Source organism: Aythya marila, assembly GCF_965140915.1.
Source record: "Aythya marila genome assembly, chromosome: 7".
Taxonomy (NCBI): Eukaryota; Metazoa; Chordata; class Aves; order Anseriformes; family Anatidae; genus Aythya; species Aythya marila.
This window is the reverse complement of record NC_139048.1, coordinates 37,439,044-37,464,441: the sequence shown is the minus strand read 5'-3', so window position 1 is coordinate 37,464,441 and position 25,398 is coordinate 37,439,044. Positions and strand designations below refer to the sequence as shown.

At 40.1% G+C, this 25,398-nt stretch overlaps 1 protein-coding gene across 1 annotated transcript in view; it reads left to right on the top strand.

Moving 5' to 3' along the window:
* Positions 1–25,398, top strand: part of GRID1 (glutamate ionotropic receptor delta type subunit 1) — a gene marked incomplete at its 5' end in the record, with an annotated part of 538,355 nt that overhangs the window by 285,348 nt on the left and 227,609 nt on the right. The window contains one exon of the mRNA XM_082765290.1: positions 19,877–20,082. Coding sequence (XP_082621416.1) covers positions 19,877–20,082 — 206 coding nt within the window. The remainder of the gene's footprint in view (positions 1–19,876; positions 20,083–25,398) is intronic.

Sequence of the window (25,398 nt, the reverse complement as noted above, 5' to 3'; positions counted from 1 at the left end):
TCTCAGAAAGAAAATCTGGGATTGATTCCACCTGGAGTGAAGAGCAAAATAAAACATAAAGATAAGAACTTGTGTATTAATGTGAAAAACTGTAGCTGGTTCATCTAGAGTTCAAACAAGCTTCCTGTGCTTTTGTAGTAAAACATCGCATGCTGAATTGTTCTCGTGAACTCAGCATATTTAGTGTCTGTTCCCCCCAGCATTGAAATATGTAAAAGTAATGTGAATTTATTAGTTATATTTGTAATCTTGTATAATTTCCTTTCACTGCATTGTTTCTTAAGGAGATGGTTCTGTTTTCCTCTCTCCAACTATTCTGCAAAACTGGGAAAATGAGAAGTCAGTAATTACATTAAATCTTGTCCTTTCTTTATCTATGGACTTTCAGATGCCTGGCAGTAACATACTATCCTGTCCTTTCTGGCACGACATCTTGTCCTTTTCCAGGCTGTTGCTTTATTTGAAGTAACTGAAATTAGCACAGTCTGCTTCGGCAAATTATGTTAAGGTGTGCAGGTCTGCCAGCACCCACCAAAGATATCAGCACCTACGCAGTGCTGCTCAGCCAGCAATGTTCCTCACAGCCTTTTCTAATGTCAATTTTTTCCCAGTGACATTCAGAATTGGCTAATGCCTTTCCAGTAAATTACAGGACATTAATGAAGGAATTAAGTTGATTGGAGAGAAAAATTAGATCTCTTCATGTTAACCTTAGGGTATATTGAACTTCCTAACTGGCCTTCATATTAATGTCTGCAATCAGGAGATAAAAGCTTGTCAGATTTTGCAGGAGTTGCACTGAAACTTTGTCTTAATGAGTCCTACAGTTGAATCTCTACTTAAATTTAGTGAGATATGTAGCTCTCATTTCATTTGTTCATAAATACGTATGGAATATTCTGTAGTAATACTGAAGTTAAAGTACACAAATAAAAAGTAATGTCACTGAAGTAACCTGAGAGAGAACCCTGAGTACTTCTTGCTTTTGAATGCAGTTAGGCAGTTCCGTTTTTCCTGGCTAAGCATTGAAGTATCTCTGCAGGTTTCCAAATAACTTTATAGTACCTTGCAACTGAAATTTTTCTGGGGATTTATACTGTTGACAAACTGGGATGGTTTTGACTAGTAAACCAAGGGTTCTCCTGTTGTGCTTGACCGCTCTTATCTAAATGAAGTTATCCTAATTAAACATGGGTAGGACATAGTGGTGGGGTTAGAAAAATCTGGGTAGTGTTATGTTCCCATTTTCTCTTATCCTTTCCTATAGCTGAATTTTATTTTATTATTTTTTATTTTTATTTTTATGAGGAGGCAGTATTTTCCCAACTTGTAAATGTTTCTTGGCTGCTGCTCTATACAGTGAAGAGAAGAAAAGCTGTGTTTTCAAGATGGCTGTTAATTTTGAAATGGAGTTCTTCAGCAAAATGTGGGAAATTGCTGTTGTCTGGGCATGTATGAAACCAATCATAAGCATGCTTTTCAAGAGCAAGTTAACTGTGCCTTCACAAAAGCTGCGTTCTCCATCACAGCCATGAGCTGATAAAAACCTGGCCTGTTGTTTGTAGAGGGGAGCTGGTTAGAAAGGTGTGCATTTTTTTTTTTTTTGCTGTTTTTTCACTGCTGATTTAAGAAAGAAGGGCTTTACATCCTGAAAGACAGAAGTGCATTCTACACGTTTGAAGTGTTTATCTTGATTATAACCACAGGAATAAATCACAGCATGCAGTAGCTATGTGAACACTTATTCGTATGTTGAGAGATATCCTACGTAGGAGGAGACTTGGCACCGAGATGCCTCACACAAAGATAAATAAGCACTGAATGTTGGTAGGACTGAGGCCTAAAACATCTCATTTTTCAGTCTGTTCAAATGTGTTACTTTTGTTTACAATATGATGAGTGGAGAATCTTTTGGCACTAATCTTGGTACAGCGTACCACCTCAGTGTTACCAGTTGTCTTTTCAGTAATCATTACTCGTTATTTTCTAAAAACATGGAGCTAACAGAGGGATGCCTGAGGAGATTTTAGCTGATGACAAACTATAAGCAGATTCATGTTTTAATTCTCTAGCAAGTTTTTCTTCCTCTGGGATCAGATGTGTTGCTAGAGAATGAAGTACGTGTATTTACCATCATAATTAAAGTAGTTGTAACACAAATGAATAATCAACAATAATTTTTTGTTTGTTTGTTTATTTGTTACTGGTTGTCGCTACAAGATGGACTAATTGATTGTCATTATATGTGACTTGAACTTAGTTTTTGTTTTCAGATCCCTCCCACCAGCACAAGAGATTTGTTATCTTAGTAGGGATCCTTCTTATCTTGTTTTTAACAGAAAATACTGGAGAACAGAGAACAATTTTGTATCTTTTTATGTTTCTGTGTATGGTTTTATGGAGGCTGCATTGCAAAAAATAGGCTTTAAAAGAATAGAAAAGCAAAGGGTATATCTTTCTGGGTCAAATAGCCAGCCAAAGGAATGAAACTTATTCAGACACCACCATCCTAATTACAGCCTGATGAACAATACTTGAGTAAATGAGTGGCCGAGGGTCCTTATTCCTGGATTCTGAGTTAAAATACATGTATGCTCACTGTTGCACTCAGCTTGCCAGCAAGTCACCAAATGCTGGCCAAGTAGTTCGGGGCAGGCCTGCCCAGGCTTGATCCACACAAGTTAGTGTCTGCAGGGTCGTGAAACAGGGTGATGTGGGGCTGTCCTGGTTTCAGTTAGCACAGAATTAATTTTCTTCCTAGTAGCTGGTGGAATGCTGTGTTTTGGCTTAGAATGAGAAGAGTGCTGATAACACCCCGATGCTTTAATTGTTGCAGAGCAGTGCTTATACTAAGCCAAGGACATCTCAGCCTTTGCTCTGTCCTGCCAACGGGCAGGCTGGGGGGTGCAGTAAGAGCTGGGAGGGGACAGACCCAGGACAGGTGACCCAAACTAGCCAAAGGGGTATTCCATACCATCTGACGTCATGCTAAACAATATATAGGGGTGGCTAGCCGGGGGGAGGGGGCCGGACTGCTCGGGGTTAGGCTGGGCATCGGTCAGCGGGTGGTGAGCAATTGCATTGTGCATCACTTGTTTGTACATACTATTATTACTTTCGTATTATCACCATTGTATCATCATTATTATTATTATTATTATTATTTTCCTGTCTTATTAAACTGTCTTTATCTCAACTCACGGGCTTCACTTTCCATTTCTCTCCCCCGTCCCAGAGAGGGAGGGGGGAGGGTGAGCGAACGGCTGCGTGGTGTTTAGCTGCCAGCCGGGTTAAACCACGACAGTCTTTTTGGCGCCCAACGTGGGGCACGAAAGGTTGAGATAACGGCAGATCTGACCAGAGTGTGTTAAACTAAAATTGGTATAAGTATTAGACCTGCTTAATAGTCACTTGTCATAATGCTGATTGCTTTAATCTCAACTGTGCTGCGCCTGTTTTCCAAATTGAGTATTATAGCACGTTATTTTCCGTATGTGCTCTCTGTCATGTTGTTTATCCTCTCCGGGCCCTGGTTTCAGACCATTATGGTACTGTGTGTTGTATCAGTGGCTTATGAGATGATGAAATATCTGGCCATGACTCTAACCTGGTATTTGTACTCAGTAACATCTTCGATTCTATACTTTGGAAACTGTATTTTGGAAACTATTAGCAATTGTATCTGTTGCCTTTTTTCATTAGGGAGTCAATCTGTGGAGGGGAAAGGGGAAGATAATTTTTCTTACTTGATCACTCTCCCTTTCTCCTTCACCACCCCTGTACCCTCCTTGATCACTCTCCCTTCCTCCTTCACCACCCTCTTATCCTCCGAGTTTATTACAATAGCTCTCCAAGATATTGAATATCCTTGGGATACTCAGACCAGCATAGTCCTGTTGTTCTGCCTCCTGAATGCACTTCAGGTTCTGCTTAAAGTTAAACAACTACTTAGGAAGCTCATCCGGAGATCTGCCCGGAGGCAGTATAGTTGTGGGTGGCAGGGAGTATGGGAGGATATGGGCAGGCATCTAGACCAGTTGGCACCCCCAGTGTTTTGGAAATTCACCCCTGAACAAGTGCAAAATCCTCAAAAACTGGCAGAATGCTTGAATAAAAGGTGTCGCGATTCGGGAAGTTCCAAAGTAACACAAATCATTGTAACATGCTGGGGCCTGGCTTACGCCTATCGAGCTGCCATGGATACTGCTATCAACTTAGTGACAGACCCTGCGGCCACTCCAAGTCCCGTGACAGATCCAACGGCCACTGTGACCCCTACGGTGGACTCTGCAGCCGCTCCAGTCCCAGCTTCTGCAGATGCTCCAGTCCCAGCTCCTGCAGCCGCTCCAGTCCCAGCTCCTGCAGCCGCTCCAGTCCCAGCTCCTGCAGCCGCTCCAGTCCCAGTTCCTGAAGCCGCCCCAGTCCCAGCTCCTGAAGCCGCCCCAGTCCCAGTTCCTGCAGTCGCTCCAGTTCCAGCTCCGGCCGCTACTCCAGTCCCAGTTCCTGCAACTGCTCCAGTCCCAGCTCCTGAAGCTGCTCCAGCTCCAGCTCCTGAAGCCGCTCCAGCTCCAGCTCCTGCAGCTGCTCCAGTCCCAGTTCCTGCAGTCGCTCCAGTTCCAGCTCCGGCCGCTACTCCAGTCCCAGTTCCTGCAACTGCTCCAGTCCCAGCTCCTGAAGTCGCTCCAGCTCCAGCTCCTGAAGCCGCTCCAGCTCCAGCTCCTACTGCTGCTCCAGTCCCAGCTCCTGCAACTGCTCCAGCTCCAACTCCAGCTCCTGTAGCCGCTACAGCTCCGGTTCCTGCAACTGCTCCAGCTCCTGTAGCCGCTCCAGCTCCTGTGGCCGTGTCAGAGAAACGAGCTGTAGCAGTGCAAGTTGACCCTGCAGAGGGCATTCCAACCCCTGTGGCAGACCCTGTAACAAAGTCAGAGAAACGAGCAGTAGCAGTGCAAGCTGCCCCTGTAGAGAAGGTGAAAATATGGTATAGAAATTCAAGTCGTTTAGAACGCAGAGAGTCTTCTGCCAATCCAGGTAAGGCTTCTGCCAAAACTAAGTATAGAGATGACGAAGATGATGACGACGCTGGGCCGTCAAGGATTCAGGAGGAGGAAGATGAGGATGCCGAAAGAGCAACAGTAACTACCCGAAGCCTAAACGAGCGCGAGCTACGAGATGTGCGAAAAGATTTTGGTCGCTGTATAGGTGAGCAGCTTGTCACCTGGCTGCTCCGGTGCTGGGACTCTGGAGCCAATTGTGTGGAATTAGACGGCAGGGAAGCCAAGCGGCTGGGATCCCTTGCTCGAGACGCCGGCATTGACAAAGCAATTGCAGATGGAGCACGACCCACCAGCCTCTGGAGGCGTCTCCTCTCAGCTGTGAGGGAAAGGTATCCCTTCAAGGAAGATATTTTATGTCTACCAGGCAAGTGGACCACTATGGAGAAGGGAATCCAGTACCTGAGGGAATTAGCCGTACGGGAAGTGATTTATGAGGATCCAGACCTCAAACAAACATCCACAGATCCAGATGAAGTCAAGTGTACACGACCCATGTGGCGGAAGTTTGTACGGAGTGCACCATCATCATATGCCAGCTCATTGGCAATAATGGCCTGGAAAGAGGATGAGGAACCCACAGTGGGTGAAGCGGCTAAACAACTCCGGCAGTACGAAGAAAGTCTCTCCTCTTCCTTACAGGCCTGCGTCTCAGCTGTGGAGAAACTTTCTGAAAAGGTTCACCAACTTGAAGAGAATCTATTGTCCTCCCCACCTGAACCAACCAGTGCCCACCGACCAAAGGAGAACACTTGGGAGAAACTTTCTGAAAAGGTTCACCAACTTGAAGAGAGATTATTCTCCTTCGCACCTGTACAAAGCAGTGTCTCAGCTGTCAGGGGTAGGCGTTCACCCACACAAGGAAGACGATATGGTGGGTACTCACCCCGTGCCACCCTGTGGTTTTACTTACGAGACCATGGAGAGGACATGAGAAAGTGGGATGGAAAATCTACCGCGACCCTAGAGGCACGGGTACGTGAGTTGCAAAAGAAAACAATCAGGAAAAAGGGATTCTCCGAAAAGTTTGCTGCTCCAACTTCCAGCAGACAGTCCTTCAAACACAGAAACGAGGAAGATTCTGACCAGGATTAGGGGGGCCCTGCCTCCAGCCAGGGGGAGGAAAGGGACAATCGAGTTTATTGGACTGTGTGGATTCGATGGCCTGGCACATCACGCGCACAGAAGTATAAGGCTTTAGTAGACACCGGTGCACAATGTACTATAATGCCATCGAGCTATAAAGGACCAGAGCCCATCTATATTTGTGGAGTGACAGGGGGATCTCAGCAGTTGACTGTATTGGAGGCTGAAGTGAGTCTGACTGGGAATGAGTGGGAAAAGCACCGCATTGTGACTGGTCCGGATGCTCCATGTATCCTTGGCATAGACTATCTTAGAAGAGGATACTGCAAGGACCCAAAAGGGTTCCGGTGGGCTTTTGGTATTGCTGCCTTAGAGACAGAGGGCATTAAACAATTATCTACCTTGCCTGGTCTCTCAGAGGACCCTTCTGTTGTGGGGTTGCTGAGGGTCGAAGAACAGCAAGTGCCAATTGCTACCACAACTGTGCACCGGCGGCAATATCGCACCAACCGAGACTCCCTGATTCCCATCCATAAGCTAATTCGTCAATTGGAGAGCCAAGGAGTGATCAGCAAGACTCATTCACCTTTCAATAGTCCCATATGGCCAGTGCGAAAGTCTAATGGCGAGTGGAGACTAACAGTGGACTATCGCGGCCTGAACGAAGTCACGCCACCACTGAGTGCTGCAGTGCCGGACATGCTGGAACTTCAGTATGAACTTGAATCGAAGGCAGCCAAGTGGTACGCCACAATTGATATCGCTAATGCATTTTTCTCCATCCCTCTAGCAGCAGAGTGCAGGCCACAATTTGCCTTCACTTGGAGGGGAGTCCAATATACTTGGAATAGGCTGCCCCAGGGGTGGAAACACAGCCCTACCATTTGCCATGGGCTGATCCAGTCTGCACTAGAGCAGGGGGAAGCTCCTGAACACCTGCAGTACATCGATGACATTATTGTGTGGGGTGACACAGCAGAGGAAGTTTTCGAGAAAGGGAAGAAAATAGTCCAAATCCTTCTGAAAGCCGGTTTTGCCATAAAACAAAATAAAGTCAAAGGACCTGCACGGGAGATCCAGTTTTTAGGAATAAAATGGCAAGATGGACGTCGTCAAATCCCAATGGATGTGATCAACAAAATAACAGCTATGTCTCCACCAACTAACAAAAAAGAAACACAGACTTTCCTAGGTGTTGTGGGGTTTTGGAGAATGCACATCCCAAATTACAGTCTGATTGTAAACCCACTCTACCAAGTAACTCGTAAGAAGAATGAGTTTGAATGGGGCCCTGAACAACGACAAGCCTTTGAACAAATCAAGCAGGAAATAGTCCATGCAGTAGCCCTTGGGCCAGTTCGAACAGGACCAGATGTAAAGAATGTGCTCTACACTGCAGCCGGGGAGAACGGCCCCACCTGGAGCCTCTGGCAGAAAGAACCTGGGGAAACTCGAGGTCGGCCTCTGGGGTTTTGGAGTCGGGGATACAGAGGATCTGAGGCCCGCTATACTCCAACTGAAAAGGAGATATTGGCAGCATATGAAGGAGTTCGATCTGCTTCGGAGGTGGTCGGTACTGAAGCGCAGCTCCTCCTAGCACCCCGATTACCGGTACTAGGCTGGATGTTCAAGGGAAGGGTCCCCTCTACGCATCATGCAACTGATGCTACATGGAGCAAGTGGGTTGCACTGATTACTCAGCGGGCTCGAATAGGAAACCCCAGTCGCCCAGGAATATTGGAAGTGATCATGGACTGGCCAGAAGGCAAATACTTTGGGATATCATCAGAGGAGGAGGTGGGTCGTGCTGAAGAAGCCCCACTGTACAACCAGTTGCCAGAGAATGAAAAGAAATATGCCCTGTTCACTGATGGGTCCTGTCGTATTGTGGGGAAGCATCGGAGATGGAAGGCTGCTGTATGGAGTCCTACGCGACGAGTTGCAGAAGCTGCTGAGGGAGAAGGTGAATCGAGTCAGTTTGCAGAAGTGAAAGCCATTCAGCTGGCTTTAGACATTGCTGAACGAGAAAAATGGCCAGTTCTCTATCTCTACACCGATTCATGGATGGTAGCAAATGCCCTGTGGGGATGGTTACAGCAATGGAAGCAAAACAACTGGCAGCGTAGGGGCAAACCTATCTGGGCTGCTGCATTGTGGCAAGATATTGCTGCTCGGGTAGAGAACCTGGCTGTGAAAGTACGCCACGTAGATGCTCATGTGCCCAAGAATCGGGCTACTGAAGAACATCAAAACAACCAGCAGGTGGATCAGGCTGCTAAGATTGAAGTAGCTCAGGTGGACCTGGATTGGCAGCATAAAGGTGAATTATTTATAGCCCGATGGGCCCATGACACCTCAGGCCATCAAGGTAGAGATGCAACATACAGATGGGCTCGTGATCGAGGGGTGGACTTGACCATGGACGCTATAGCACAGGTTATTCATGACTGTGAAACATGTGCTGCAATCAAGCAAGCCAAACGGTCAAAGCCTCTTTGGTATGGAGGACGATGGCTGAAATATAAATATGGAGAGGCCTGGCAGATTGATTACATCACACTCCCTCAAACTCGCAATGGCAAGCGCCACGTACTTACAATGGTGGAAGCAACCACCGGATGGCTGGAAACATATCCTGTGCCTCATGCTACCGCCCGGAACACCATCCTGGGCCTTGAAAAGCAAGTCCTATGGCGACATGGCACCCCAGAAAGAATAGAATCAGACAATGGGACTCACTTCCGAAACAACCTTATAGACACTTGGGCCAAAGAACATGGTATTGAATGGGTGTATCACATCCCCTATCATGCACCAGCCTCCGGGAAAGTTGAACGATACAATGGCCTGTTAAAGACTACCTTGAAAGCAATGGGCGCTGGGACGTTCAAAAACTGGGATACGCATTTGGCAAAGGCCACCTGGTTGGTCAATACTAGGGGATCTACCAACCGAGCTGGACCTGCCCAATCAAACCTGTTACGTACTGTAGATGGGGATAAAGTTCCTGTAGTGCATGTAAAAAATATGCTGGGTAAAACAGTCTGGGCTACTCCTGCCTCAGGAAAAGGCAAACCTATTCGTGGAATTGTTTTCGCTCAGGGACCTGGATATACTTGGTGGGTGATGCAAAAGAACGGAGAGGTCCGGTGTGTACCTCAAGGAGATTTAATACTGGGTGAGAATAGCCCATGAACTGAATTGCACCATGTTAAATAGTATATTATACTGTATATTATCACTACCATGATTACTATAGGTGACTAATTAGAATGTATGGAAAAGAGTGTAACCTGAGCATGACATAAATGGTATGGAATAAGGGGTGGATAGATGTCCTGGTTTCAGTTAGCACAGAATTAATTTTCTTCCTAGTAGCTGGTGGAATGCTGTGTTTTGGCTTAGAATGAGAAGAGTGCTGATAACACCCCGATGCTTTAATTGTTGCAGAGCAGTGCTTATACTAAGCCAAGGACATCTCAGCCTTTGCTCTGTCCTGCCAACGGGCAGGCTGGGGGGTGCAGTAAGAGCTGGGAGGGGACAGACCCAGGACAGGTGACCCAAACTAGCCAAAGGGGTATTCCATACCATCTGACGTCATGCTAAACAATATATAGGGGTGGCTAGCCGGGGGGAGGGGGCCGGACTGCTCGGGGTTAGGCTGGGCATCGGTCAGCGGGTGGTGAGCAATTGCATTGTGCATCACTTGTTTGTACATACTATTATTACTTTCGTATTATCACCATTGTATCATCATTATTATTATTATTATTATTATTTTCCTGTCTTATTAAACTGTCTTTATCTCAACTCACGGGCTTCACTTTCCATTTCTCTCCCCCGTCCCAGAGAGGGAGGGGGGAGGGTGAGCGAACGGCTGCGTGGTGTTTAGCTGCCAGCCGGGTTAAACCACGACAGGGGCCTTGCGGGAATCTTCCACCTGTGCTTAGGTGGATAGAGCACTCTACTTGTGGTGGTCAGGCTCAGGATGAGGTTTGGATGCAATGCCACTGTACCACCTTGCACTGAATGCTCTGAAAAGTGAGGAATGGAGCAGAACTGTAGCACCTACCCAAGTGGCATCTAGATTTCTTAGCGTAAATAATTGGAGATATTATGAAACTCACATAAGTAAGGACATGGTTTTCCAAAATCTGAGGCTGGTTGAGAAGCAGTACTCTTAGAAAGAATTCCTGGTTTCTCAGTGGAGACAACTCAACACATAGATGGTCCCGCCAAGCTGAGAGCCTGAAGCTCTGACAGCCTTTCTGCTGCTTGTGTGCCCAGGGCACCTGACTTTTACTAGAACCTTTAGAAATACTACAGTGGGAGAAAGCTTCCTCAACAGAGTTGAGTTATTATTTCCTGACATGCGGTTAAGTAGGTATAACAGCAACTAGCTCCTGTAATGTGTATTTATAGCGTATACTTTATTATACAGTACAGGCGTTTATAAAGCACATTGAGGTCCTTAGCTGAAAGGTGTTACATAAATGCAAGAAATAATTACTGTTGCACATATAAAAGAGTGAAGTCTTCCTGCCAGTAGGCTTTCCTCAAGGGGGAATTTAATTATCTGTAGTAATTTTATTGCAGTCTCTCTTGAGACTGGAATGTGTAGTTTTTAAAGTTGATTTAAACAAGAGGGAGACTCTCTGCAATCTAGTGAAAGGGATATGATTCTTCCTTTTCTTTGCTGGACATTTGGCTACACACACTTGTCTTCATGTAACTAGACAGAATGAACCCTTCAAATTCTCAGGTGACTTTAGGTTTTCTGTCACGGTGAAGAGATACCACCTCTTGTCTCTCAATTTAAGGCATTTCCTCTGTTTATTCAAATTGTTTTGGGATGCACTTGTTTGCATTTGCTCTATCTCTAGCTTCGGGTAATTGGCCTTATTTAGAAAGGACATGCTTCGTGTGGTAAAATATGTAACCAAATTTAAAATATAACAATTTAACAGTATAAATGGCAAATGCATTAATGCAAATGGGCTTATAGTACAACAAACCTAAACTTGCTTTTTGTTCAGATTTTCTTATAGTATCATATAGCTTTAAGAAGGTACATCTCAGACCTTCAAAAGATGAAAAATGCATTTTCCCAATGTACTGGCAGATAGAGGCTTAGAATTACTTACACTCAGCCATAGCAAATATTAGGCTCAGTAATTTATCTTCATTACATTAAGATAATTTAAGTGATGAAAAAAGAGTCTTGTGATTAAACTTAGGACATATATCAGCAAAAACATAGCTTCTGTCAATGCATCTATTATTTTGGCTCATAAGAAGATATGGCAGGAACACTAAATAGTGTCTTTAAAAGCAGTAATGAGATGAGAGGCTATTACAGCTCATTCAAGTGGTTTACCATTGGGCAAACAGTTGGCAATTATTGCACTTGGAAGAACTAAATGGATGATTTGAACAGAAATGCTGGTTCTCCAGTGAATTCCCTTTTTACGACAATTGTAGCATATGTCCACAATTTTTCCAATGGTAATGAATTTCCTGAGGTGGTTTCCCTTGTGCTTTTGAATGTTAAGTGTTAAAATCCAGCAGGAGAGACCTGTGCTTAACCTTTCATGCTAAATGTGAAAGGGCTGTTGTTGCCTTTAAAAGACTTTTGTGCTCCCAGGCCTCCTGGGAAGCTCCAGTTACCTTCAGACTGGATCAGCTGTTTCAGGTATGAAGCATCAGTTCTGCAGAGTAATTCTGAATGTTTTTAATAGTTATGTCTTCCTCTTATTAAAGTCAAATCTGGAAACATTTGCTTGTACATTTAACACGTCTGGCTTTATATTGTGTTCTGTCTCTTTCTCATTCATTCAGGAGTGGAAACTACCAATATATGACTTGTCTGTATTCATAGTCCCTTTCATTATTTAAAACAGTAATAACAATCTATGCATGCAGTACAACTGCTCAATAAAAATAATTGTGGTCCATTGCTCAGGTTTCAACCTTTGATATCACAAAGGGGTTCTGAGTAGACCTTTGCATTTGATTAGCTCTGATTTACACATGGTAAACTTTCAGTTTCTTCTGAGAGGTGGTCACATGTCAGCCTGTGATGTAGATTTAAATGGCAAATCAGTGTTCCATGTAATTTTCAAAACTTACATCATTACATCAATTCTGATAGTCTGGTCTCTTCTTTCTCTTCTTTCCAGAAACTTTTTTTTTTTTTTTTTTTTTTTTTTTGATCTGGGAGAGCCGACACTGGCACATTTTGTGTTTGATCAATGCTAGTAGAACTATCTAGGAAAGTGAGGTGAAAAAAAGGGAAAGGAGAGGTAGGTTCCTGAAAATTCCCAGGTTAAAACTGCTGAAGATGTACTGATCTGGATGCTCATAATTTATATTGGTTTAAGGGGAAACTGTGATGGTCTTTGGAGGACAAAGCATTGACAGTTACAATGCAGAAATATACTAGTGGAGCGCATAGAAATATACAGAAACCAGATCTGCCTGAACAATTCCCTGTGCTGCAAACTGAATTGCTGAGAGAATGTTAGAGGGAAGCATCACTGCACAATTGCTTCTGTTTTACACTCTTTGTCAGAGACAGGTAGACAGAACTGGTCTCCTCTGGTACAGCTGTTCTTATGTAAGCTGAAAACTACTACTAAAAACTATTTAATTTATTATGCTTGGTTTTAAGATTTTTATTTTTTTTTTGGAACAACTGCTGGAATAGAGCTATTGTTTCTTAGATTTATTGTATTTGCATGATTATTAGTTACTGAGTTCCTTCATTTCTTTAAGAATAAAAAAGATGAATTGGTAAAAGTTGAAAAGGTAAAAATTGGCTTTGAGTTTTGACATATCTAAAACCATGCAATAAGGTCATTGTATTTTTTTATTATTTTTTTTTAGCAGAAAGATTGTGAAGAGAAACTGAAGAAAGAGGAAACTAAATCACAGACTGTTTAGAAATTGTGAATTCCATTGTACAAAAATTATCTGGCTGATAACAATTATCTCATCACTGACTGTTGAAATACCCAGTCAAACACGTGGAAATGTTATAGGTGGAGAGAGAGGCTGCATGCACAGAGAGACTGTAAGAATACAAGGGAATAAACTCTTCATAAAAGTAGAAAATACTCCTTACCAGTATCACTTCATATTTCTGCTGGGCTCTAATAAGCATTTACATTCAAATATTAATATAGTCTTATCTCTCACACACACTTTGCTATTATACTTTCTGGTCTAATCACTCTATTCACACAGTTAGAATCACATTGTGAGTCTTTTAGGTTGAAAATTCCAGTGCTTTTCTAACGTCAAATTATTCTAGATGATCTGTACAAAATAATTCCCTTCTGGAAGCATAAGTAGTAGTCTGTTGTTTAAAGGAAGGTTAATATCTCTAGCAAGGACCCGAAGATGGTGTTAAAAATCATTCATTCCAACATCTTAAAATGCAGCACAAGTCTAATTTTCAGGATGTGCATCTGTTTCTTGTATCGGTCTTTTTCCTTATTTCTTATATAAACATCTTGCAGTTATGAAAAAGAGGGACAACAGCTGCTGTAAAATCAAGTGAATGAAACCCATGAAAACTATGTGATTTAGGAGACCTGTTTCAGAGTGTTTATAGATTATCTTCCAAATCACTGAATCCTAAAATGTGTACTTTATTCATCTTAAGAAATTAAATTATGTGTGGGAAGTATTCTACCCAATTTGCAGTCAAAAGAGACAAACCTACATTAAAGCAGAGTATCCTTGTATTAAAAGTAAGAAATATCCATTAAGAAAATGAAAACACTTTTTTTGTCTTCTCTTGGAGCTTAAGTGTAAGGAAAAAATGCCTTGATATTATTCCTAAAACATTGGAAAGGGTGAATATATGTTTAGAAGTGGTTAAATACTAAATTAATTAAACTATCTGAGTCTTTCTGATACACTTGGCACTGCTTAAACATATCACCAATATTATACTCAAGTAAAAATAATACTGAAAAAAGTGTGAAGTGTAGCACCTGTAATCAAGCAAATGAAAAAAACTCAGAAGATCAGCTTTTCCTGCTTGATCTCATTGTTTTTCACACTTATTTACTTTTTCCTTATACAAATGTACAAATGAAAAGATAGATGTGGGTTATTTGAAAATAGAGCCTGGTGATGATACTTGAGTCCTCCTAAAGTTTACTTGTTGATGGATAAGAATGAAAGGTGTGAATTTATTTCTTGGAGTTTCTCTAGCCTTGCCTTCAGCCCCAGCTTGATACTTCAGTTTAATATACAAAGTAGAATGACCATGTGCTGCTTCTATTTCTGTCAGCTGGGGTTAGAAACTGGTGTTGAAAAGACACTATACTGCTCTCTACCTCTGTAAATTCCCTTCTACAATAAGCCCTCCTTAACGGCTAGCTGTGCCCAACTGTACAGCTGGTTCACACAAAAACATTAGCTTTTAAACTGCTCATGTCAGGGCCAAGAATCACATCCTATACTTTTATGACAACAAATGTTATTGTAGACTCTACAAAGTTATTTTTTAAATATAAATAAGATCATAGATAATATAATAAAAATGGATTGCTTTGTAGATGACAACAAACTTTACGTAGAGGAAGCTAATGCCACATTTAGTATTACAACATTATAGTTGTTTTCTAGTCAGCCAGCTCAGTGACCAACATAACCTCAAGCAGCAAATGATACATTTCATTATTTCTTATAGTCCAATAAAGCCACTTTTATAGCAAGCATTTGTTTTGCAGTCCCAGTGGAAAAAATCTTATCTTAGCAGTGCATCGAGGCTTTCCTTACCTCCTTGTTAAGTTATTCCTAAAATCATATCGTTCTTCTGTTGTCAGACCCGAATGTGTGGTATATCTGTCAGAATTAGGAAGAGGGCTCTCAGCCACAGAAATTCTCTCTCAAGCCAGATTTAACAAGAAGGATGCAAAGTTTATAAGATGTTTTCTGCTCTTGTGGATCTCTAATGACATAATTCCAATTCCAACTAGCCAATTTCACGATTGTAGTTGAGACTAGAGTATCTTCTACAAATCCAATTACTGTACAGTTTTACAGAGAGATTCACCCAAGTGCGTTTTGTGTAGTGTCATTTTCTTTCTGGAGTGCAGGTGTTGCATCATCAAGAACTTTGCTGTTCTCTAAACAGAAAATTTCCAGTGCTGTTGCTGAAATCCTGCTTGGTATGTTAAACGTGTACAAATCAGGTGTACGCGGGGAGTTAGATAATTAAAACACTACTATAATTTTTGTGGTTTAGTGTAGGTTACACCCTGAGCGAAAATAACTATTTGCAAAGCTGAAGGGGACAGTTGGCTATAAGTTGTGCAGTTACAGCAGCCTGTTGTTTCATTTGTCAGATACTCTAGACAGAAGTATTTGAGTTTGTATTGTTATACTTTTCCTATAAAATATGAAATAAATGGGTATGAGGAATTATTTTATTAGTAATCTTTCAAAAAAACTCTCTAATGTTAGAATCTGAACATTAATAAAAAGGAAAAAAGTCACTGTTAAGACTACAGAATGCAACACATTTTAATGAATGCATTTATGGAATCCTTTATTTGCATTAAATTCCATATGAATTTTATATGACTCATTTCAATTGTGAAGAAAATGAAGGATTAACAGTCATAAATGATGAGAAATAGAAAATCATGACTGAATTTTTGGAATATCTCTTTGAATTAGCATGAAACAGAAAGCAGGTTTTCTTTTATGTTGCTTGGATTTGTGATCTACTAAATGTAGAAGAAAACGAGGGCACCAAATTATTTTCTTACATGACATGTCAGATAAAATAAAACTGAGCCTAATTCATTATTATTTATAAGTAGATGCTCCTGCATGTGTTTATGTGTTTATGTACACATACATTTTAAGAAATGATTGCCCTCTTGGTAACAATGGCAAATAATTATTTGAGAAAAAAGATCCCATTAAGTAAGCAACTAAATTGGTTAGTCACCACTGAAAACACTGCTCTTCAGTTCCCGCTTCCACTTCTGAGTTCCCACCAAGCCTTCTCCTGCTCCCCAGTGCTATGTAGGAACAGACATGTCAGTGTTCAGGAAGATACAGTCATGCAGTTCTTTTTAATTGCCAACACTGAATAAATTCACATTCATTTTTATCTGCTAAAAACTGACAGATTGTGCTTGTACACTTGAGCTTGGACAGTTTCTTCCATCCCAGATTTTGCTTTCTTGTCAAGCTGGAACAGGCTGCCCAGGGAAGTGGTGGAGTCACCATCCCTGGAAGTCTTCAAAAGACGTTTAGATGTAGAGCTTAGGGATATGGTTTAGTGGGGACTGTTAGCGTTAGGTCAGAGGTTGGACTTGATGATCTTGAGGTCTCTTCCAACCTAGAAATTCTGTGATTCTGTGATTCTGTGAAGTATGAGTCCTTTCCATTTATTTTTATTTTTAAATTGGGAAATAAGCTGTTTTCCTTGGCGGAAAAATTTGTGAGGGAATACAAAATGCTCTTCTATGTCCAAATAGTCGTACCATGTGCATCAGATATTATATGCTGGTCTACAGCAGTATTTCTAATCAGTAGTTCAGCAGGTCAGCTGAAAACATAAGGCAAAAAACCTAGAGCAGTATCAGCATGGTTAATCTTCGGTAAACAGCTTTCCGTTGTGCAGTGATAGCTTGAGATGCTTGCACAAAAGACAAGTTGTTAGTAAACTACATATATAAGCTATTTTCTTACTGTTTCTCAAACAATGCAGTAATTTTGAAGGATAAAACTGCATTAGAAGAAAAACCTTTTTCTAGTATCACAGATCCATAAAGACAGTATAGGTACAGTAATGAATACTAGTTTACTGAATTTAAATTAGCAAAATCCAAACTTACCTTGACAACTTTAATAAAATGCTTTAATCTGTAGACAGTAGCTGTTTGTCACTGTCATTATTTCAGCACACCTGTAATATTTAGCACTTCTGTGAGTGCTGAATTCTACTAACATATTCCAGAAATGCTTGCATGACACTAAACCCTGTCGTTTCCTTGATGACTCAGGATTTTGGAGACAAAGCACATCTGGCAGTTATTTGATAGTGTGTTAGAACTGCTGTAGACTCACTCACCACCACCAAAAAAAACCACACAAGTGCACCTTTTCTGAGGGGTGACTTGGCCGGAGGCATTAACTAAACAAATAAGCCTGAGTTAGGAAGGCAATAAAGTCTGCTGTGGTTGTCACAGCACTAGCTTCATTTTCATTCCTTTCTGATGATTCTCTGTAATTATGACTGCTTTCTGAACCTGAGTTAATCATATTAACAACCCTTTCCATGTTTGGATAGAAGTATAAATATACTCAAGATGACTTTGTGTTTTTGGTTTAGTCTTAATGTTTACTAGTTATCTTAATTGACCCTGTTGTATTGCACTTGAAGGAAGAACTTCGGCTGGTGTAGCCTGCAAGATATTACTTGTCATGTTTCATACAACACTTCTTGGGCAAGGTGAAAGATGTTCATGTATATATTTTACGGCAACTTAACACCAAGACTGGTGGTGATCTAAGAGCCTATCCAGATGGGGTAGCAAGTAATGCTACTGACTTGAATAAGGTTGCTTTCGGTCCCTGAACTTCAGTGATGTTTATGGTATCAATTCTTAAAATTCCATCAGGTAGAAGTTTCTTCCAGGTTTTAAAAAATAAAAATAAAAAACTAGTGTTACAAGCTAGTTTATACAGATTATTAGAGCTGTAGTAAAGTTTTCTGAAGAGCCTGTTTTATTATGGGAACAATAAATATCTCTCTGATGTGCTGAGGATGATGGTGTAATGGGCTAATGAAACTGCTTGAATTTGTCATGAAGGAAAGAACAGAATCTGTCTGTCTCCCATTTCTACTCTGTGGGAAGTCTGGGCCCTGAGTGTGAAGAAAAACGGCAATTCCTGCTCCTCCTTGCAGCCCCTTGGCTCTGGTGTCAAGGGGTGGTCATGGGGGACAGAGTTCTTCATTGTGAATGAAGGACTTGGGGCAAGGATGTACTGATGTAGCCCAGCACTGTCACTGGGCTACAACAGGCTGTGGTTGGGATTGTTCCAGAGGTCCTGTAAGCCTCATCAGCCAGCATATTTCCAGTTTCCTCATGTATTTGAAATAAAAAATTGTTAGAGTTACTGTGGGCAACCCCTGCAGTTTAACAAAGCAGCAATGATGAGTTGTGATTGACTTTGGATCTTCATTGCATAGTGCTATTTTACACAACATTTCTGAAGAGACATCTCAGTGCAGTTACATTTACATTTACATCTCTGTAATGCGTGTTGTCCTATAGCTGGGTCACCATGCAGACTGAGAAGAAGAAAATCATTCCCAATTTATCAGATAATATATCCTCATTCTTTTCCCCAGTAAGACCTGCTGTTCAGTTTCTGTCACTGTTCACAAGAGACTGAGAATCAGTGTTACGCTGCAGAGAAAAAGGATCCAGAAAGATTCGAGCAACTTTTCTTATGAAGATGCAGGAACTTATTGGGGGAATTTAATGTGCTACATCCCATAAAACATTTTCTCCCAAAGGCTTTTTTTTTGAAGAGGCTGTTTATTTAGATGGCAATTCTAACTTACACCATTCTGCCTCACCTAGGAGCTTTAAATTTGATAATACAAGTACAAGAAGTGAATGTGAGAAAAGAGGATTAAGTAATACCTTTTTTTCAAGACAAGTTATACATATTTCAAATTAAATTAAGGGCTCCTAATGATATGGTACAGGTCCTAATGATATGGTGATTAGGTCACTGTTATTTTTGAGAGCAACCTGGTTTAATTTATGCTTTGACCTTCTCGTTGCTCTAAATTTCACTACAAAATAAATACTAAAAACTCCGACACTTATTCAGAAAAATGCTAATAGTCATGAAGGCAAAGTATGGTTTGAACCAGAAGGTTTCAGCACGAAAATGTAATGAAATGTGTTTTGCTCTATGTTAGTGTCCTCACAAATTGGGTTAGGAAAACCTATTTGGCTCAATCAGCTTGAAGTTGAAGGGCAGAACTTAAACAGGTTTTGAAATGGTTTCCCCTATTGAAAACCAATGTTTTTACACAGTAATATATCATAACAGTTTGAGTCTTTGGGTACTGTTTCATCAGTTTACCAGTGAACAGCAAACCTCTGTCTAGGCAGGGATTTGTAGGAGGGGAAGAAAAAAGCAGGGGGGTAAAAAGGAGGGCTATGGATATCTTTGTTTGTTTGTTTTTAATGGGAAAAGTAGGCATGATCTTAAATAAGTCAGGTTTTGGTAGGAGAAGTTTAGGTGTGAGTGATTTATCACCCATGCTTCTCCATCTCCAGCTGGATTTCTGCATTTTAACTGTGATTTGGTTGGGGTGGGACTGTCTCGTTGTGTCATGTTCAGCCCTGTGGGCTTGAGCTGCTGGGGCAGCTATCCACAGCCACACAGATAGGTGTAACTCTGTAACAAAGAGTTGTACAGAGACCTTCAGGGAAAGGTAATCAGTGGAGTTTCCCTGTTGGCATTTTACTATGAAAGAGAGCTGTGGAAAACAACTGTCTTACACTTGTGAGGTTCTGTGGAATACTCTTCTGACAGCACTGCAGGAGATAAAAAAAAATAATAATAAAATAAAAAGTATTTTTCCACCTAATTAGTGATGCTTGCCTAGTTGGCGAAGGTTGATGCAGTGGTTTTTTCTTTTCTTTTCTTTTTTTTTTTTTTTCCTCCCTCCTATGTTACAGATATACGCGGACTGCAGGGATTTCTCGATCAGGCCTCCAGACTGGGACTTGATGTGTCATTACAAAAAGTGGACAGAAACATCAGCAGAGTCTTTGCCAACCTTTTCACTACCATGAAAACAGAAGAGCTGAACCGCTATCGAGACACATTGCGAAGGGCTATCTTACTCCTAAGCCCACGGGGAGCCCAGACTTTTATTAATGAGGTCAGTGAACAGTTGTTTTTATCTATGTTTCAGGATCATATATGATGACTTATGTGATACCTTGCCAAGTTTTCAGAAGTGGCAGATTTTGACAATGCTGGTTGGTAAACATCAAATATTCTGTCAGGTGTTAATATCAGAAAATTAAAATAACATATACTTCATGTAATGCAAACCACAGTAAGTGCAAGTGGACAGCATGGGCCAGATGGGCACTTTCGATATCAAAACAGTTCTGTGGGGCAAGTCTTTTTTTCTGGTTGTCTTTCCATACCATTACTCTTGACCTAGGTTACAACCACCGTCTTGTCTACAAGTGATCAGAAAATCTATTATGCTCTATTAGAAAATAAACACAATGTGTCTGGGAGTGTTGTCTTTACTATGGAAATCTCCAAACTCATGGTAAAAAGTTGTGTTACTGATGTTTGGCAGCTGAATCTGTGTTTTTATCAAGTACAAAGAAGGAATGATATGTTTGTCTCTTTTTCCTGATGGTTTCTTGAAATCATCAAGGCTAATTAGGACAGGGATGTGACTGTTGGGCAAACTTGTAATTAAAGTTGTGCTAAGGGCTAATTTTTGGCATTAATTTGTTTTATCCAGCTTTTAAAATATTAAACAATGAATTATTTTACAGTGCTTTATATGTCAGAGTTGAGAATGTGTTGTATCCCCTGTATAACCTCACGTATATTCATTAGCTAATAACTTGGCATTGACATAGTTTTTTTTTTTTTTTTATTGTTGTCTTGTTTGTTTAACTAACCAGGGATAAGGCTGAACCAAGAAATCAAAATATGCATGAGACCTCTTTCCAATTATCAGTTCAGCTGCACCAGATCTTGCTAAATTAAATATATATATCAAAATAATAATAATAAAAAAAGGTTAATCTGATTAAGATTTTTTTTTCTATCAGCATAAATAAATCCTCCACATTTATGTTCAATGGTGATCTTTAAAAAATTAATAATGTTAATTTTATCATGGATAAATGAGGCAAAGATTTAGTTTGGGCAGGACTAAGCATAGGGACATACTTCACTCCTGTTTGTGCATGAACAAGGAATGAGGGAGTACTTGCCTAAGAAGCATAGTCAGTTTATGCAGCTCAGTCAGTATTGTTATTTTCTTCATAGAGGACCTCAAGCAAAAATGCATGAATTAGTTTTCCAGTGAGTACTAACAAGGTTTCCAAATCAGGTATTGATCAGAAACTGTCAGGTGTGTTTTATTATGACCCACACAGGCTAGAAAGTCTGTTGCTTTTCAGTGTCCAAGACTCCCAGAAATGTTAGCAAGAATTACGCGCAAGCCTGGTCAAGACCTCCAGGTCTCCAGGGTGTAGGGGCTAATGTATTAAACTGTTTTAGTACTCACTTCACCTTAAAGTGAAGTGTGTATTATAGGCATTAAGGCTAATGATCTTGGTATATTTCCAGATCCCTGCAGGAGTTTAACTGTGGGCAGAAATGAAAAGTAATTTATTTGGCAATCTTCCTATATTGAATCTTGATTGATTCAGAAAAGCTTTATAAAGGAAAATTTAAATCTTTCAAAGGAGCTCTCAAAAGGCTTGAGACATGTGACGTGCGACATAGGAAAGAATTCTTCACTAATGGAGACTGGGTGAACATTTCTTGAAGGGTTAATGTTAACTATGATTCCTCAATATCATAGGCAGTAAGTGTAGCTGATGATCTACAGTGTGGTTTCACGTGGTCTGCAGTAACAAATTTCTGCTTAAGTGAAATACATATTTTTATATAATTTACACGAGTACATCATTCACAAGATGCAGCAGTAGAAGGAAAATTCCTTTAGATTTATGTATTTCTACAGTTAGTAAATATTTCATACTGTAGGTCAAATAATGACTAAAACTCGTTCACTATCAATAATGCAGCTTGGAAGTTGTTTTTATTTCATTGTTTTTGACACTTTTTTCCATGTTTTTGGGAAAAAATAAATCTCTAAAAGAGGTAAATAGCAACTTCAGAAAAAACAAAGTCTTCATTTTTAAATTTTGGGTATACTTTGCTTTTTCCCGTTTTAACTCAAAATAAAATAAGAATTTAGAAAAATAAATTGGATTTCAAATTTTACTTCCATAAGAAGTTTTGATTCCATAAGCTCCTCTTTACTGTATGGGTCACAGAGCACTAGAATAGGTTCATCACAGAGGCTGTGACATTGCTCGGTTTGGAGATCTTCAAAAGCTTGTGCATGCAGTGCTGATAATCTTTGAAAAACTTCAAATGATTCTAATTAAAGTCCGTTGGCTAATAATATATATTGATTTAAAAAAAAAAAAAAAAAAAGTGTTGTATGTTGTACACAGACCCTCCTTTATAATGCAGTAGAATAAAAGACCTTCTTAGTATCTGGATTACGAACCCTGATGTAAATGGTTATAACATTTTTTTCTAACCATAAGTCATAGCCATTAGCCATTTGAAGCTGGCATGAGATTTAATTTGCCTTTTTGATAGTGGAAGTGATACATTTTTCCCTCTAGAAATATGGATCCAAATTTCAGTCCTCATCTCTTGAGGGGGCAAGAGATCCTATTTGACTTTGGGATGCCCACAGTTAGGGGACTCTGAAATCTAATATATGAAAAACTTTATAGAGCCTAAAAGAATTCAACTTTAGGTGTTTTTTGATTCTGTTTTTTGTTTGTTTGTTTGTTTAGGCATCATTTTTACTTTGTGTATTCTCAATGCTAGGTTCTGTGATGTGTCAGGCTCACTGCAGCTTAGATTACTGACTTTTCCAGAAGTTTTCAAGGTTTATTATTGTGCTGTAGAATTGCTTTAACTGTAAGAGAGAAAAACTAATAATTTCAATGGTATAGGTATAAACATAAAATTGGCCTTTATTAGGAAAGTGGAAGGTAAATACATTTATAAAATGTTAGCTATCCCTGGTTTTGCATTAAAACGTCACTTTGGGATTAAAGCAAACATAATCTATAGAGAGTGTGTCCCTCCTTAATCATTTGGAGAAAATTGCTCTCTTCAACACCTGCAAAAATCCCTGATATTCTTGGCATAGTGCCATTGTTTATTTTATATGCAAGCCCAGTCTCACTTGTAACAAGTATGTAACAGCAAAAGTGATTGTTTTTTATTTTAGTTTTATTTTATTTTATTTTATTAAGGCCAGAGTATGTGACCTCACTGTAAGTCAACATATGGAAAGGAAAGATGAAAAATCAGTAACTGAGAAATAGAATGGGGATATATTACTTCCAGTTACTCTTTGACTCAGACACCAGGATTGGAGACTCAGAAGGCTTCCCTTTTTTATTACCTGCCTGTAGAGGCAGCCGGATTTTACCTGCCTCTTCCACTTGCCAATGAATAATTTTGGGTGGGTTGCAAGTAGAGGGAAATTTTTATGGATTGTTTACGTCATTAAGCGCTCTGTATTTCACGGTGACATGAAAACAGTTCCAGGAGTAGTGCTGAGAATGATAAGGTAGGAGAGCGTGACCTGTGAAGACAGGTCTCAGGAATGCACTAAACAGCCTGCCTAAGGGAATATTACTGACATACTTGAGAATAAACAGGAGAGTAGGAGGAGGAGTTATTCGAGGTAATGATGGGTAGTCTAGCAGGAAATTTTGACCTGAAGCTAAACAAGGACATTTTTCCCCCAGAGAGGTCAATTAGACAATGTGACTGCTTGGCAAGAGAGGTCACTGAGGCATTGTCCTTCAAGGTGTTCAAGAGTGCTCTAAATAAAACACTTGGGTAACTCAGCATAGCCATCATTCCTGAACTAGTTTGAAGGATGTGCTAGATGACCCAGGGTTCTTTCTGAAGACTTATCAGGAAACAGTTGTTGTGTGAATAAATTCTGACTTTGTATGTTTTGTATAAAGCATGCTTGAAGAGGAGAAAGATATGGAAGAGATGCTGTATATTAGTGTTTCTTAAATTTCCTATTGCATATTTGTAGTAACAGTTGATGAAGCTTTTATTCTTTTTTTTTTTTTTCTTCTTCACAGAACTCATGTGGTTTGTTTGGGATGTGACTTTTAATGAGATTTTTCCTTAAAACTGTAGGTGATATCAGTTGCTTTATAGATTGCAATCATCCTGCTTTCCAGTATTATCACTTTTACTTTTGTAAACCAATAAATTGGAAGCTGTAACACAGATGCATGTGGTTATTGATTTGAAAAGAGAAGTAATTCTTGGTTTTACAAAACCTTTAACTCAGCATGACTTGTTTTTTTGGCAGCTTCACTGAAGTGCAAAATATTTCTGTTTGGATGTGTCTTTGAGAATATTATTACTTCCAAGTCTGTCTTGCCTGTAAACTAGTAAGCTTACTGCAATAAGGTGGCTAGTATATATGCATATCAGTGCAGCATGCCAGCTGAAAGGAAAACTTCATATCTCGTATGCCTAGTACTGTAAACAAGGAAAAAAAAATATATAAAAAATGGAGAGCAGATTAATTGCATTAAAAATTAATGCTAAAACTATGTATTGTTGAGGCAGGATTACTTTAATCACTGCAATTCCAACAGCAGCTGAAGATATCAACTTCCAGAGCAATATGAATTTTGTTAAATAATTATAATTTCTCTCTGCCCTTATGTAGTCCTTTCCATCCTCACTGGAAAGCAAGGATTGCTGTATTTCTCTTTTTACACTGGTACTTGTCAGATGCCTGACTGGTTTAAAGAGGGAAAAAAAAAAAAAAAAAAGAAAAGAAAAAGAGAGAGAGAGAGAAATTGTTTTTTTCTCTAGGCTTTTGGGATCATTTCACAATGATTTGTGGCCTTCCTTCTTCTCTGGTCATTGAAGCTGCTGAGCACCTTGCTCCTGGAGTGCTCCCAGTTGGCACTCGTCTGTGACCAATGTTCCAGAGTTCTCTTTCCCTTCTGCAGTCGGTGACTTGCTCTTACTTCACCAGAGCTGTAGGAATTATTTATGGCATCTTGAACACTGTACCCACAAGTAAATGTAAGAAATCTTTTTTCATAAGAAACAAAGACCTTTATTTTTCAGAATTTAACAGGAAAAAAAAAAAAAAATTAATACTGATTTTCTGGCACTTGGTATTTCATATTGGCATACATCTCTTTTTTTATTTATGTTGCAAATGTTCAATGTATTAGTCTGTATCTCTGTTTTGTATACAGTATATAAACATCTTGAAATATTGGTGAATAACTTCAGGGAAAAATATTATGCCTCTTCTGTTTTTAGAAGGTAATTTCTTTGCTTAAAGAGCTAGTAGTGATTTGTGAGTGCTGGTAACAGAACTGCAGAAACAATTTGCTCAATATTTTGA